This window comes from Lissotriton vulgaris, chromosome 8, assembly GCF_964263255.1.
Source record: "Lissotriton vulgaris chromosome 8, aLisVul1.2, whole genome shotgun sequence".
Lineage (NCBI taxonomy): Eukaryota > Metazoa > Chordata > Amphibia > Caudata > Salamandridae > Lissotriton > Lissotriton vulgaris.
This window is the reverse complement of record NC_141696.1, coordinates 423722109-423734909: the sequence shown is the minus strand read 5'-3', so window position 1 is coordinate 423734909 and position 12801 is coordinate 423722109. Positions and strand designations below refer to the sequence as shown.

The following is a 12801-nucleotide window of genomic DNA, read 5'->3' as shown; positions in this document are numbered from 1 at the left end:
GGATCACGAATGAAAGCTCCATCCGGGAACCTTGGTTAGATCTGTTCACCACCGCCGAGAACATGCATTATCAGCACTTCTGTGTGCTGGTGTTTCGAAGGTGAGTCTCTTTCGGAGATGCTTTTTTTCTCGAATGAAGCTCAGGCCTCCTGTACGCCTTTCTGTTTATACCACTCCTGCCCGGAGTTCTCATGAAGATCAGTAAGGACTGCGTGCAAGGTATTCTTGTGGCTCTGGATTGAAACCGAAAGCATGGTATCCAGAACTCCTGAGCATGAGCTTTACTCCTCCGGTCAGGCTGCCCCTTTGTGGCTGCTCTACGGTTGCAGCAATAGGGCAGTGTCCTGCATCCGAACCTGTGCACACGCTGCCTTCATGCATGGAGATTGAGCAGTGAAAGTTGACCTCTCTCCTGAAGTCTGTGATGGCAGCCAGGCATCCCTCAACCAAGACACTATATGCCTGCGGTTGGGATTAATTTGTGGATTGTGTGCATCTAAACAGGCTCACCCCCTTTCTGCTTCCTTATTTGATGTTTTGTTGTTTGTTCTCTCATTGGCCTGGAAAGGTTTTGCTCTGGGCACTGTTAAAGGGTACCTTTTAGCCAATTGCGGCAACCAGATCAGCTCTTCCTATTAAAGTCACCAGTTGTAACTCATTTTCTCAAGGGACTACAACATATGTTCCCTTTAAAACCTTTCATTATGCCCCAGTGAGACTTGAACCTAGTTTTAACCTTCCATATGTGTGCACCATTCGAGCCTTTGCACAATAGTCCTCATCGCTTATTAGCCTTAAAAACTGCTTGTGTGATGGCCATTACATCAGCCAGGAGTGTTAGTGAGCTGCTGGCACTTTCTGTGCACCCTTACATATTTCTTCCCACACAAAGTCGTTCTGAAAACACGTGCCTCTTTCCTACCAAAAGTGGTGACACCTTTTCATGTGGGCCAGACGATCACCTTGCCTACTATCTTTTCTCTGCCTCATCCTTCCAAAGAAGAGGAGAGACTCCCCCCGACTCGACCCAGAAAGAAGATTGCCGTTCTATATTGATCATACCAGAGAGTTCGGGTGGATGTTGAACTTTTCATTGGGTTTGTTGAGGCGAAGTAAGGGAAGGCGTGCAAAAGTTGCCCATCTCACGATTGATAGTGTTGTGCATTAAGATTTGCCACGCAGTGGCCAAAAAGCAACCTTTTGAGAGCCTGCATGTTTATTCCACTTGAGCCAAGGCTGCAACCACTGTGTTAGCTTGCAGAGACCCTGTCCTGAACCCATGTCCGGATGCAACATGGGCATCTCTGCCCACATTTACCAAACACTATAGCCTGGACAGTCATGTACATCGTGACAGGCACTTTGCCCGTTCGTTCCTGTAAGACTTCCTGGTCTAAATCTGTTTACAGACCCAGCTCAGGAGAGGTATTGCTTGGGTATCTATTCTAAGATAAGGACTCTGCAGCTAAAAGTCTCTGTCAGATGAACAAGTTACTTACCTTCAGTAACGCCTTAGCTGGTACAGACTGTATGTAGCCACAGATTGCCTACCGACCATCCCATCATCCCCACTGTGTGAAAGGATTTCTCCATAAAGGGTATCTGCACACTGGTCCTTCAGCAACCTTCATGGCTCTGCACTTCTGACGTGGAAATATCACAATTGATGTCAGCACGTTTTGGTGGTGCTTCTCTAGACAGCATTTACCTCACCTCTGGAATGGATGACGCCTATGACACAGAGCCAAACGATGCCTCCTACCAGTGCACAGAGATACTGTTCGAAAAGTTTCTAGATCCTGTCTGATGCCCTGGGATAATTGAAATATGAGTAATCTACTGCTACACAGATTCTCTACCAGGTAAGGTGTTACTGAAGGTAAGTAACTTGTTCTTTCAGACTGTAGTCCTTATAGACACAGGACAGTAATTATTTTGTAGCTGATATTTTTGCAGGATGCTGTGCTCAAAGAGTTTTCTCTTGCAGGTGGCAGGCATGCAATGGCTTTAACTGTTGATGGAAAGATTTTTTCTTGGGGCGAAGGAGATGATGGAAAGCTTGGACATTTCAGCAGAATGTAAGTTTTTTTGCATATGTCTGTGCATTGCACTTTATAACATTCGTTTGTACTTTTAGGTGCTATATATTATAAATAAATGGGCTAACCTTATAATCATTCGTTCCATCTTTTACATGAAGAAGCAATAGCCTTGAGCACTTCTATGTTCCTTAAAACATATTTCAGTGTATTAAACATTGTATTATAAAATGTGTATGAGTAGTTTTCTTTGTTAGTCGTACAGTTAAGTATTTTTTTGCTTAATCTTAAAAAGGAATTTAAAGAATTGGCATATGGCACTTGCCATTATGTTTGTCACTGTCCTTCATGAGTGTTGCTTTTGCTACCTAAACTCAGTATGCCTTCACTTTTTTTCTTAGTTTTAATTTGATCTGCTTTTATTGTTCAATAAAGCAGTTTGTGTTTTTGCTTTTAAAATGTAAACATAAGCTAGGCATCTTAAACAAGATATATTTTATTTTGTAAGATTATAATTAGAGCTTTGTTGTAAGAATAACTTTGGATACATCCTAGTTATCCTACCAGTATATACATACCACGTATATTTTGTGGACCTCTGGGGTTGAAAGTAATGTAGTATATTATTGCTTCATTTTTTTAAAAATATTTTGAGTCCAATAAAAACCATCAAACCTGGATTTTGTGAATTATTGATTGAGCCCAGCACAATGTTTAACCTGTCTTCGCATTCATATTTTGTTTAGGAACTGTGATAAGCCAAGATTAATAGAAGCTCTGAAAACCAAGCGAATCCGTGATATTGCTTGTGGAAGTTCTCACAGTGCTGCAATCACTTCCAGCGGCGAGCTCTACTCTTGGGGACTTGGAGAATATGGTCGGCTCGGACATGGTGACAACACAACACAGCTGAAACCTAAGATGGTGAATAGTCAATTATTTGTTCAAGCTTTCATTTCTTTTAACCCCTTAAGTGCTGCTGACGGCCAATGGTCGTCAGCAGCGCTACCTCCCCAGTGCTGCGCACGACCATTGAACGTCCATTCAGCACTAGTTCTAATGGACAGCGCAGCACTGGGGAGAAATGTTTACACGCAGCTAAGGTGTTAACATGACTGATTTAATGCAAAAAGTATCCTCATCAGTCCTATGATTTGATAGCGCATACATACTGCTAGGTACATATTGCCTGCCTGTAACCTCTACCTAAGTAGAACTAACATATTTTACTAGGCCTCCAGCTTCCATTTAGATTTCCCATGATTTTGACACCAAGTTATTGCATCATTCAAAGAATTACATTTTACTTGAACTGGCCATTTCATTGGACTAGCCCTGTGCAAACCATTCTTCCTGCCCCCACAAACCCAAATGTTCTTGTTTTTGCTTGAGTAGAACAACATTTCATAGGATCCCGGTTTATCCCCGCTCTAAACAATCTAACCATCTCTGTTCCTCTTGTACAGTAGTCTTGTATCTTTCTGAAAGCATCAGTTTGTGTGTGTTGTATATACCAGACGATCTCTGTTGCTATCTGTCTATTCCTCTCCCATGAGAGACACAAAGTTCACCATTGTTCAATTAAAGTAGCACAACCCGCTTAGAAAATTGTTGCTGCTTTGTAAAGTATGTATGTTGAAGTAATTTATGGGCCCAGTGTAACTTAGACAGAAGATGCTTGGAGCAGTGCCTCGCTTTGCATACATATGGCAGGTAAGAGCCACCCTTCCCATGCAACAAATGATTCAACTGCATGAAGCATACTAGCTCTCACACTCTGCTTCTGATCCATTACAGACCACTGTTAATTTGGGTGGCCTCTTGATTTTAATATGTTACATTTGGTCTCTGCCATACCAGCGTTTGTAAAATCAATCAATTGACCATTCCTTAAACATCATGGGGCTGCCAAGGATCGTTTCTTTTTAGAACACATTTTGTTAATTTTTCTGGCAATTTTATTTTTTAATAAAACAAGACTCTTCTACATAATATTGCGCCAGATAACAATGGATTCTGATGTGGCCCAAGTAATTACCGGTGGCTGAGATTAATTCAAAAATTACACCTATCACTTTTTTGTTTTCTTGAAAGTGATGGGTTTTCCCAGATATGGGTCAGGTGCTTACAGGACCACATGCCTTAAGTGTTATCACGCTAAGGTGGCCTCACTAATCAGAAAGTGATGTGGAGTTGCTTGTGTTCTCATTTAGAGGGCACTTGGCTGGCAGTTTGGGCAGGATGTTTCCTATTGAACCAAGGCTAATTTCCATATGCTGTTTCCTGTCTGAGGTGTCATATGGACGTACACACGATGGTCTGGGATACCACGCTAAATAATTACTTGTGTCTGGAACTAATTCAAGCATTTCACCCATTTGTTTTTTTATTTACCTTGATACTTTTTCATAATAATTGACAACATCTGTGTTTGAGTACAGTACCTTACAGAGCTGGCTGGCACCTCCCAGACTGTCATTTTTAGAATTATATAGATCTCTGAAAGTGATCCCACCACTTGCCCCATATCTTTGTTTGTGCAACTGCCCCCACACCTCTTAAGTTAGTTTCAACAAGAAAGGTCTACACATCCACCATGGCTATTTCTGAAACGGAGGCACAGATTCTGTCTTTGGTATTTCACAGTGCTTCTTTTACTTAGAAAAAAAACACAGGCCAATCAGGCCACAAAACCCCTCCTCCTCTATAATATGAAAGTAGTGCAAGCTTTGAGGACAGAGCAAGAATTAGGGATACCTTGGTGGACGTTTTCCATCATCATGGGCAAATTGCTCTACAGTCATAAACTATCTGCAAGACGTGTATTCTGTTGACCCAACATCAAAGGCAGCATAGTGAGGAAGAACTACCGATCCAAAAAGACATTCTGGTGTGAAATAAAATCTGTGAAAATATTTAAATTTAAGTAAATGAAGCTTGACCCGCACCTTGGCCTCATAGAAGTCATAATCATCAACAGACTCCACACCCCCCTCCTAAGCATGCCACAACCCTGCTAGCCTCTCTGGGATAGTCAAGGCAGGATATAATTGAGATATTTTCCTGGCTTCCGGTAAGCCAAGAGCCCGCTTCAAATCCAATGCTGTGGGTTGAAGTAAGTGAAGAATTGTGAGTTTGATAGATTAACTTCTTTTTTAGGTCGCTGAGCCAAAGCGCATGCGTTGCTCTGCGAGAGGTGAGTAAGGGCTCTCAAAAATGCTTCAAAAGTCTGCAGGCGGATCGGGCACAGTGCATGTGCACCGGCAGCGCGCACCATTTGTCCGCCTGCAGCCTTTGGGAGGACTTTCGCGGCCGCTTTAATGTTCTCAGTGAGCCGCGCTGCCACTGAGAACATCAAAGCGGCTGCGAAAGTGCTCACCATTTGCCACCCCCTCCCTTATCACACTTTCTGCTTGTTCTCTTTTTTCTGCTCTATAACTTTCCTTCTCCTCTGCCATACTCTTCTGTCTTCCCATCTTTCTACGCCCGTTTCTTTCTCCCTCAGATATAACACCCTGATTCCCTATCAACCGGGTAATTTTATTTAGTTAACTATCTTTCCCCGCACCCCCCCCCCCCCCCTCGTTTCTGCCACATATATCGCTTTCTACCAACCACTGGCCCTTCCTTTTCTTCTCCTCCTTTCAGGTCTCTCCTTTGTTGCACGTGGCTCTGCATTTCACCACAGAAAGCTGTGACACTTGCAGTCTGACTGCAGTGCAGATGAGGAAACATCATTATTTCATTTAAAACAAAAAACAATACATTTTCGCTATGTTTTGAGCATGCCCACCTGCCGACCGTTGTCACGAACAGAAGCGCCTCTTGCTGGTCCACACCTCATTTTCATTAATTTTCACGATCTTAGAGAACCCATCAGAGGTGTCATGATGCACAATAACACTGCGCAAATGGCTGAATTGTGTGCAAAACGGAAGTGATCAGGTTCCTGCCTCGAAAGATTTGTTGCACGCTCATCTCTTCATTGTACACACTGCCAAAGCACAAAAAGCGAGTGCAGGCAATATACAATTATATCCCAGGTAGTGCATATTGGAGGCTACTGACTCTCTAATTATTATCACAATGCCAACAAAGTGTAACAAAATATACTTTCGTTGCACTTTCAAAACAAGCTCTGACTCAAAGTGTGTACATTTCCACTGATTTCCATAGCTCAAAATACTTTGCTTTCCTCAACTGAAAGACTTTTGTTGCGTTCAATTTAAAATATGTACAATCAAATATGTATCATCTCGGCGATATTGAAAGTGGAATATTTAACATTTTTAATTTAGCATTAAGCCCCTGTGAGCCCATCTGCGCTGCCTTCCAACTTTTCTTATTATTTATGTATATAATATTGTAGTACAATTATCTGTAATATGACCCTATCTGACAGCTGAGGTGAGGAAAAAAATGCTTTTAAATGTATGTTTTGTGCGTGCTTGCTGGTGAGTGTGTTTATGTGATAGAGACTGTGTGTATGTATGAGTGCGAGTGAAAGTAAGTCCGATGGCATGGGATGTCACTTCCACTACCCCTGGCATTTCGGTGAGTTGACACACATGTTACTCGTGCTGTAATACTGGCAATATGTAAGCCTACAAGTACCATAGGGCAATGCGATCTAAGATTAAGGTTGTCAGATTCGAACTCCCATGGACTTCAATCCTAACTCAGACTCCTGTCACTGACAACCAATAGGAAGCTTGCAAACAAGGATCACCCTGGAAGGCTCCGCCCTTCTCACGTGTCCAATTGGGTGACAGAGCTGTCCCGTGTGAAAGCCTGAGTCTAGCCTGCGTGTCTGATTACCAAATCTTCCCATTTGTGGTACATGTAGTGTTGTTTTAGCAATGGGGTAGTAAAACTGGAAGGAACAGAGGTAAAGTGGTCGCGGTAAAACCCCTGGAACCTGGCAGGGGAGGGGCACCTTAGATTTTTTTATAAAACGCAGCAGAGTCTGGACATTTCCCAGCCCTGCCATATTTCCCAAGTCAAAAGCTGATATTCTGCTCGACTCCAGGGTTTTACTTTGAATTCTGAGACTTGTTATTTAAACGACCCTCTCCATTTACCTTTTAAACTTTTTTGCAAAACTTTTTCTCTCATTCTAGAGTACCCTCCTCATACTACTAGATACCCCTTGGACATTTTAAAACAACTGGTGAGCGCACTTTTTAATTTTTTTCTCGACGTAATCTCCATTTTCATTCATGCTTGGTTTTTTTGGTGCAAATTCTCTGTACGAGTAATTGCAGCCATCCGTTTTGTGTGTCCAAAACTTAAACTAAAGTTTGATGAAAATTACAACACTTTAAAAACTTGTTTCTTGATTGGCACAGGGCAGCCATGCTTCGACTGTACGGGCTCTGATGTTTTACCTGGGCTCCCTAAGGGCGAATCACAGTCTTTAAGCAACCACACACACACAAGCCCCCACACACAACCACACATATACACAACCACATATACACACACATACACAACCACACACATTCACAACCACACACATGCACAACCACACACATAACTACACACATACACATAACTACACACATACCCACAACCACACCCACACACAACCACACACACACACAACCACACACACAATCATACACACAATCATACACACAACCAAACACACAACTACACACACACAACCACACACACACAACCACACACACAATCACAACCACACACACAATCACAACCCCACACACAATCACAACCACACAGTCGCACACTTTCACCAGGCACAGACACCATCAGTTGTCAGTGCATGCTTTCACCGGGCACAAACACCACCAGCCATCAGTGCACGCTTTCACCAGGCACACACACACACCACCAGCCGTCAGTGCACACTTTCGCCAAGCACACACACACACCACCAGTCGTCGGTGCACGCTTTCACCAGGCACACACACCACCAGCTGTCAGTGCTCGTTTTTACCAGGCACACACACACCACCAGCCGTCAATGCGCGCTTTCACTAGCTACACACACCTCCATCCGGCAGTGCACACTTCCACCAGGCACACACACCACTAGCCATCAGTGCATAATTTCTACAGGCACCCACCCCCCCAGCCATCAGTGCACACATCAATCGTTAACGCAGCCACAATATACTATTGTAGCAATCGCAGTATGACGCACTTTACTTTTAAACATATTCCTCTAAAGTGCAGCATACCACCATTTCTACAAAAATAAATTCAATTTTTTTTGGCCTACAATTTATAGACTTTTGTTGCAATTGGTGCTGCAATATTTAGCAATGCCAATAGCTCAAACTTAATTAATGTGAGACCTATTGCATTGCAAATGCTTGTTGTTAAATGTCCTCATATCACCCCAGCTGTTGCGATCTCAGGTGACCCAGTGGACCCGACCTCGCACCTTCTGCACAGACAACGTCCCAGCTACACCAAACTGTGCTTAAACCCCTGTATTTTGTGGTGCTTGGGTGAAACCATAAGACTGCTCCGTTCTCCGAATCTAACCCACAACTCCTCCTTAGAAAGCCCATCAAGATAGTGTCTCCACTGTCAGGTGTACAGCCCAAGTCCATTCTGCAAGGCCAACGCACAGCTTTAAGCCAATCGTCTGGGAGAGGAGCTGCCGTATCTAGCCAACGTTTGCAGATTTCTCTTCTAGCAAGGAGCACCAAATAAAAACGCAAGCCCCTCTGCTTCCTGCCTAAAAGGCTAAGTGACTCTGTATCAACTCCCATCAGCACTAGTACACGGCTCATCTTAATCCTAAAACCCAGGATGTTACAGATTAAATTCCATACATAAAGTTGAGAATTACTTCATATAGCTCTGTTCCCAAACTTCTACTAACGCACATATGCCTATCAAATCCCGCTGCTTAAATCCTGGGAGTTTGACCCAGTCCAGCATAATCCGTACACCATCAATCAATACCTACCACAGTTCTTCAGTACTGAATCTTTCATAGTCACATGCTTGAATCAATCCCAGTTGTTAAGATGGAAGTCCCACTGTTTACCTTTCAAAGCATTACAAAGACAATTCATTTAGAAACAGCATAAAAACCATGCACTTTAGTAACCCAGTCACCTGATTGAAAAAAGTCTCAAATGCCAAACAATGAGGCAAGAGTGCACCGACCTCCACTCCTTCCATAAGCTTCTATAGTTTAGATTTCAAAAACCCTTCCTTTGGGAGGTGAGTCCCTTTCACAGGATTACTCCTGTGGAAGGGAGTCACTCTCGTAGGCTTGCTCAGAGCTCTAAACTTAGAATTTTAGTCAGAATTTTACCTGGACTTATTACTTCTTAGATATCCTTCATATCAAGCCTTTGGAATTCTATTGTGATTGTTTTAGGGCATCTTTTCCAGCCAGGACATAAAAAACACTCTTTAGGGCATGTGTCTCCCATGTGTAGGAGATCATATTTGTGGATAATGTTCAAAATAAATGCACCTAGTGCTTTCACCCTCAGCATAAATAAACAATGCAAAATATGTCAGAAATTCTGTTTAAAAACCCTGAATGATATAGAAGGATGTTACCCCAACTTTTTTGCCTAGTGTTTAGCTGGTTTTCGACTTAGTTGGCCTGTGATCCTACTAATCAGGGCCCCATGCTATCTGTTCTCACTGTAAAATGGACTCCATGTACTTTAGGTACATCTCCAATTGGATATTGGGCCACCTTCTGAGCCCCTGTGTAGTGTACCAATAGGTACCCAGGGCATAGGTGCATTCAAGGCCTACCAGGGGCTGCAGCATGTATTATGCCACCCCTGGCTGGCCATCCAAACTGACACCACTGGCTGATCACTCAGCATGGGGCAAGGTCGTGTAATCCCCCCTTGCTTAGGTATAGTATTCCTATACCTACCATTATATATAGACACTTATATACCTATAAGTCACTCCTATGGCAGGCCTTGACAACCCTGAAGGCAGAGTGCTTGGTTTTATGTGAGATGGTGCTCTAGCATGAGCTAAGCCTGTCTGCAGCTATCTGAAAGAGACACGTTAGTGATAGATTCCTTACCTTAGAATATCCCCAGGCGTCAGACTGGATCCGGAAACTTTTGCGTAGCAATACCCCTGCGCGCCGGTAGGCGTCGTCTGCGGCTCCGCGTCCGTCGTCGGCGTCGTGAGCGCCGGGATGACGTCGTCGGAGTACTTAGACGGCGCCCATGCGCGCTGACGTCAGTTCTTCTTTTTTCCGCGCCAGCTAGCGCAGATCCGGAAGAAGCTCTACCCCCAGTCACTTTTTGACTGAAAACTTTTTTGATCTTTTGATCTTCTCTTTAGTCGACTCTCGACTATCGGTGCCAGGGATGCCCGGGTTCAAGCCTTGTTCGAAGTGCGGCCGACTCATGTCGGTCACGGACCCCCATCGCCGGTGCCTGAAGTGCTTAGGCCTCGACCACGACGATCGATCCTGCTCCGACTGCCGGGCCCTGACGTCGAAGGCTAGGCGGGAGCGGTCCCGCAAGCGTCTCGAGCTGAGGCAGTCGGCCCCGCGCCGCTCCAGGTCCCGGTCCCGGTCCCACGGGAGGTCGAGGGACAGGTCGCGAGGTCGGAGTCATCGACGTTCCGGGAGTGGACACCGATCGTCTGGTTCCAAGTCCTCAGGTAAGAGGCATGAGAGGTCGGAGCGACACCATCGATCCTCCGACCCGCCCCGACGCTCGCACGATGCGGCCGGGGACTCGGGCGACACCGCCCACGCGGCTCCGCGGGAGTCGCAAGTGTCGCCGCCTGCCCCACACCTTCGGGTCCCTGGGCACGGCGCGTCGCAGGAGGAGGTCGAGAGGTACCTCATGGCCATGAGGGCCCTCCCTCCTCAGTCGGTTCCCGTGGCGCCTTCGGGCCGATCGGCTCCGTCTGGAGGTCCTTCCGGGTCGGGCGCTTCGGCCCCGACGACGTCGGGTGCTTCGGCCCCGGCGCCGCTGGCGACTTCGGTCCCGGCGCCGCACGACCTCGCTGGATCCGGCTCCGGATCCGGGACCCCGCCGGTCGACCCTACGACCTCGCCGGCGCCGTCCCTTCAGGTGTCGTCCCCGGCAGCCGATGTGGTTGCCGCCCCCAATGTTTCCTACGGTCCTACTCAGGAGTCGGAGGGGCGCCGCGGGGCGCCGATTCCGTCGGCCTTTGGAGATTTTTATCTCCACGAGGAGGCCCTGGCTGTTAATCCTGGTCTCCAGGAGCCAGGTGACGAGGAGCAATGGGAGGGGTCCGAGGACCCTCTGGCACGTGATTGCCAGTCGCATCAGGACTGGACATATGAGCTTGGGGAGGCCAGTGGTATTGACACCTCGCCAGACACTGGATTTACATCGCCCCCGACTGTGGCTTCGGAGGCGGGTTCTGCTTACAGCGTAGTGTTGACGAAGGCAGCTAAGGCCTTAAACCTTCAGCTCCCCGTCGCGGCCGTGAGGACTAATCTCCTCACTGAGGTCCTCAAACAGCAGTCAGGCTCCGCGGAGCCCCTCCTGCCGTTCAATGAGGCCTTGTGTGACGTTCTTCTGGGCACTTGGTCCAAGCCCGCCACAGGCCCCCCTGTGGACAGGAACGTGGCCAGACGCTACCGCCCGGCACCGGGCGACCCATGCTTTTTGTCCACCCATCCCACCCCGAGAGTCTGGTCATCCAGGCCTCAAACTCCCAAACCGCATTCCCGTCGGCCCCGCCCGACAGGGAATCCAAGAGATATGAACAGTTCGGGAAGAAGGTTTTCTCGTCTGTGAGCCTAGGGCTGCGGTCTGTGAACACCGCCTGTCTCTTGGGCCGCTACACCCACACTCTGTGGGACACGGTTGCGGAGGTGCTGCCAAGATGCCCGGAGGAGGTCCAGGCTAAACTCAGCCAAGCCCTGGCGGACGGCCGAGATGCAGCGCGCTTTTCTATCCGGTGTGGGCTGGATACTACGGACTCACTGGGCAGGGCGATGGCAACGACGGTGGCGGTTCGACGCCACGCCTGGTTGAGGTCCGGCAACTTCTCGGCCGATGTCCAGGCCACCCTCCTGGACATGCCGTTTGATGGCCGTCGCCTCTTCGGCGACAAGGCAGACCATGCGCTGGAACGTTTCAAGGACTCCAGGGCCACGGCCAAGTCCTTGGGCCTTACGGCCCCACGCCAGCAATCGGGTGCCTTTCGCTCCTTTCGTGGCCACGGAAGGGGCGCCCCGCCACGTACCGTCAGCCACGCGCCGCAGAATGTTCAGCAACGCGGTGGCGGACGTGGGAACCGCCGTGGCGGTGGTCGGGGCCAGCGGCGAGGCCAGTCCACACCTCCCTCAGCAACCCCTGCCTCAAAACCTTCCGAGTTTTCAGGCCCATGTGACGCCTGTGGGAGGCAGGGTTCGCCATCACCTCTCCCACTGGCATACAGTCACTTCGGACAGGTGGGTGCTGCAAATTGTCCGAAGGGGCTTCTCCCTCCCCTTCGAGTCATCCCCTCCATCCATGCCACCTCAATACCACCGTGTGTCGGGGGATCACTTGCAACTTCTGCAAGAGGAGGTTTCGGCCCTCTTGGCCAAGAGGGCCATCGAGCGCGTTCCTGGGCCAGAAGTAGGACGTGGTTGTTACTCCCACTACTTTCTGGTACCCAAGAAGGGCAAAGGGGGCCTACGCCCTATCTTGGATCTGCGGAACGTCAACGGCTTCCTCCGGACGGAGAAGTTCAAGATGCTCACTTTGGCTCAGGTCCTGGCTGCCCTGGACCCAGGAGACTGGATGGTAGCGTTGGACTTGCAGGA

The 12801-nt window shown here is 47.5% G+C and overlaps 1 protein-coding gene across 5 annotated transcripts in view; it reads left to right on the top strand.

Annotated features, from left to right (window-relative positions):
* HERC2 (HECT and RLD domain containing E3 ubiquitin protein ligase 2) overlaps window positions 1-12801 on the top strand; it is a 1676463-nt gene that overhangs the window by 934828 nt on the left and 728834 nt on the right. For all 5 annotated transcript variants that reach the window (XM_086934186.1, XM_086934185.1, XM_086934187.1 and 2 more), the window contains exons 60-61: window positions 1988-2078; window positions 2786-2963. In XM_086934186.1, coding sequence (XP_086790312.1) covers window positions 1988-2078; window positions 2786-2963 — 269 coding nt within the window. The remainder of the gene's footprint in view (window positions 1-1987; window positions 2079-2785; window positions 2964-12801) is intronic.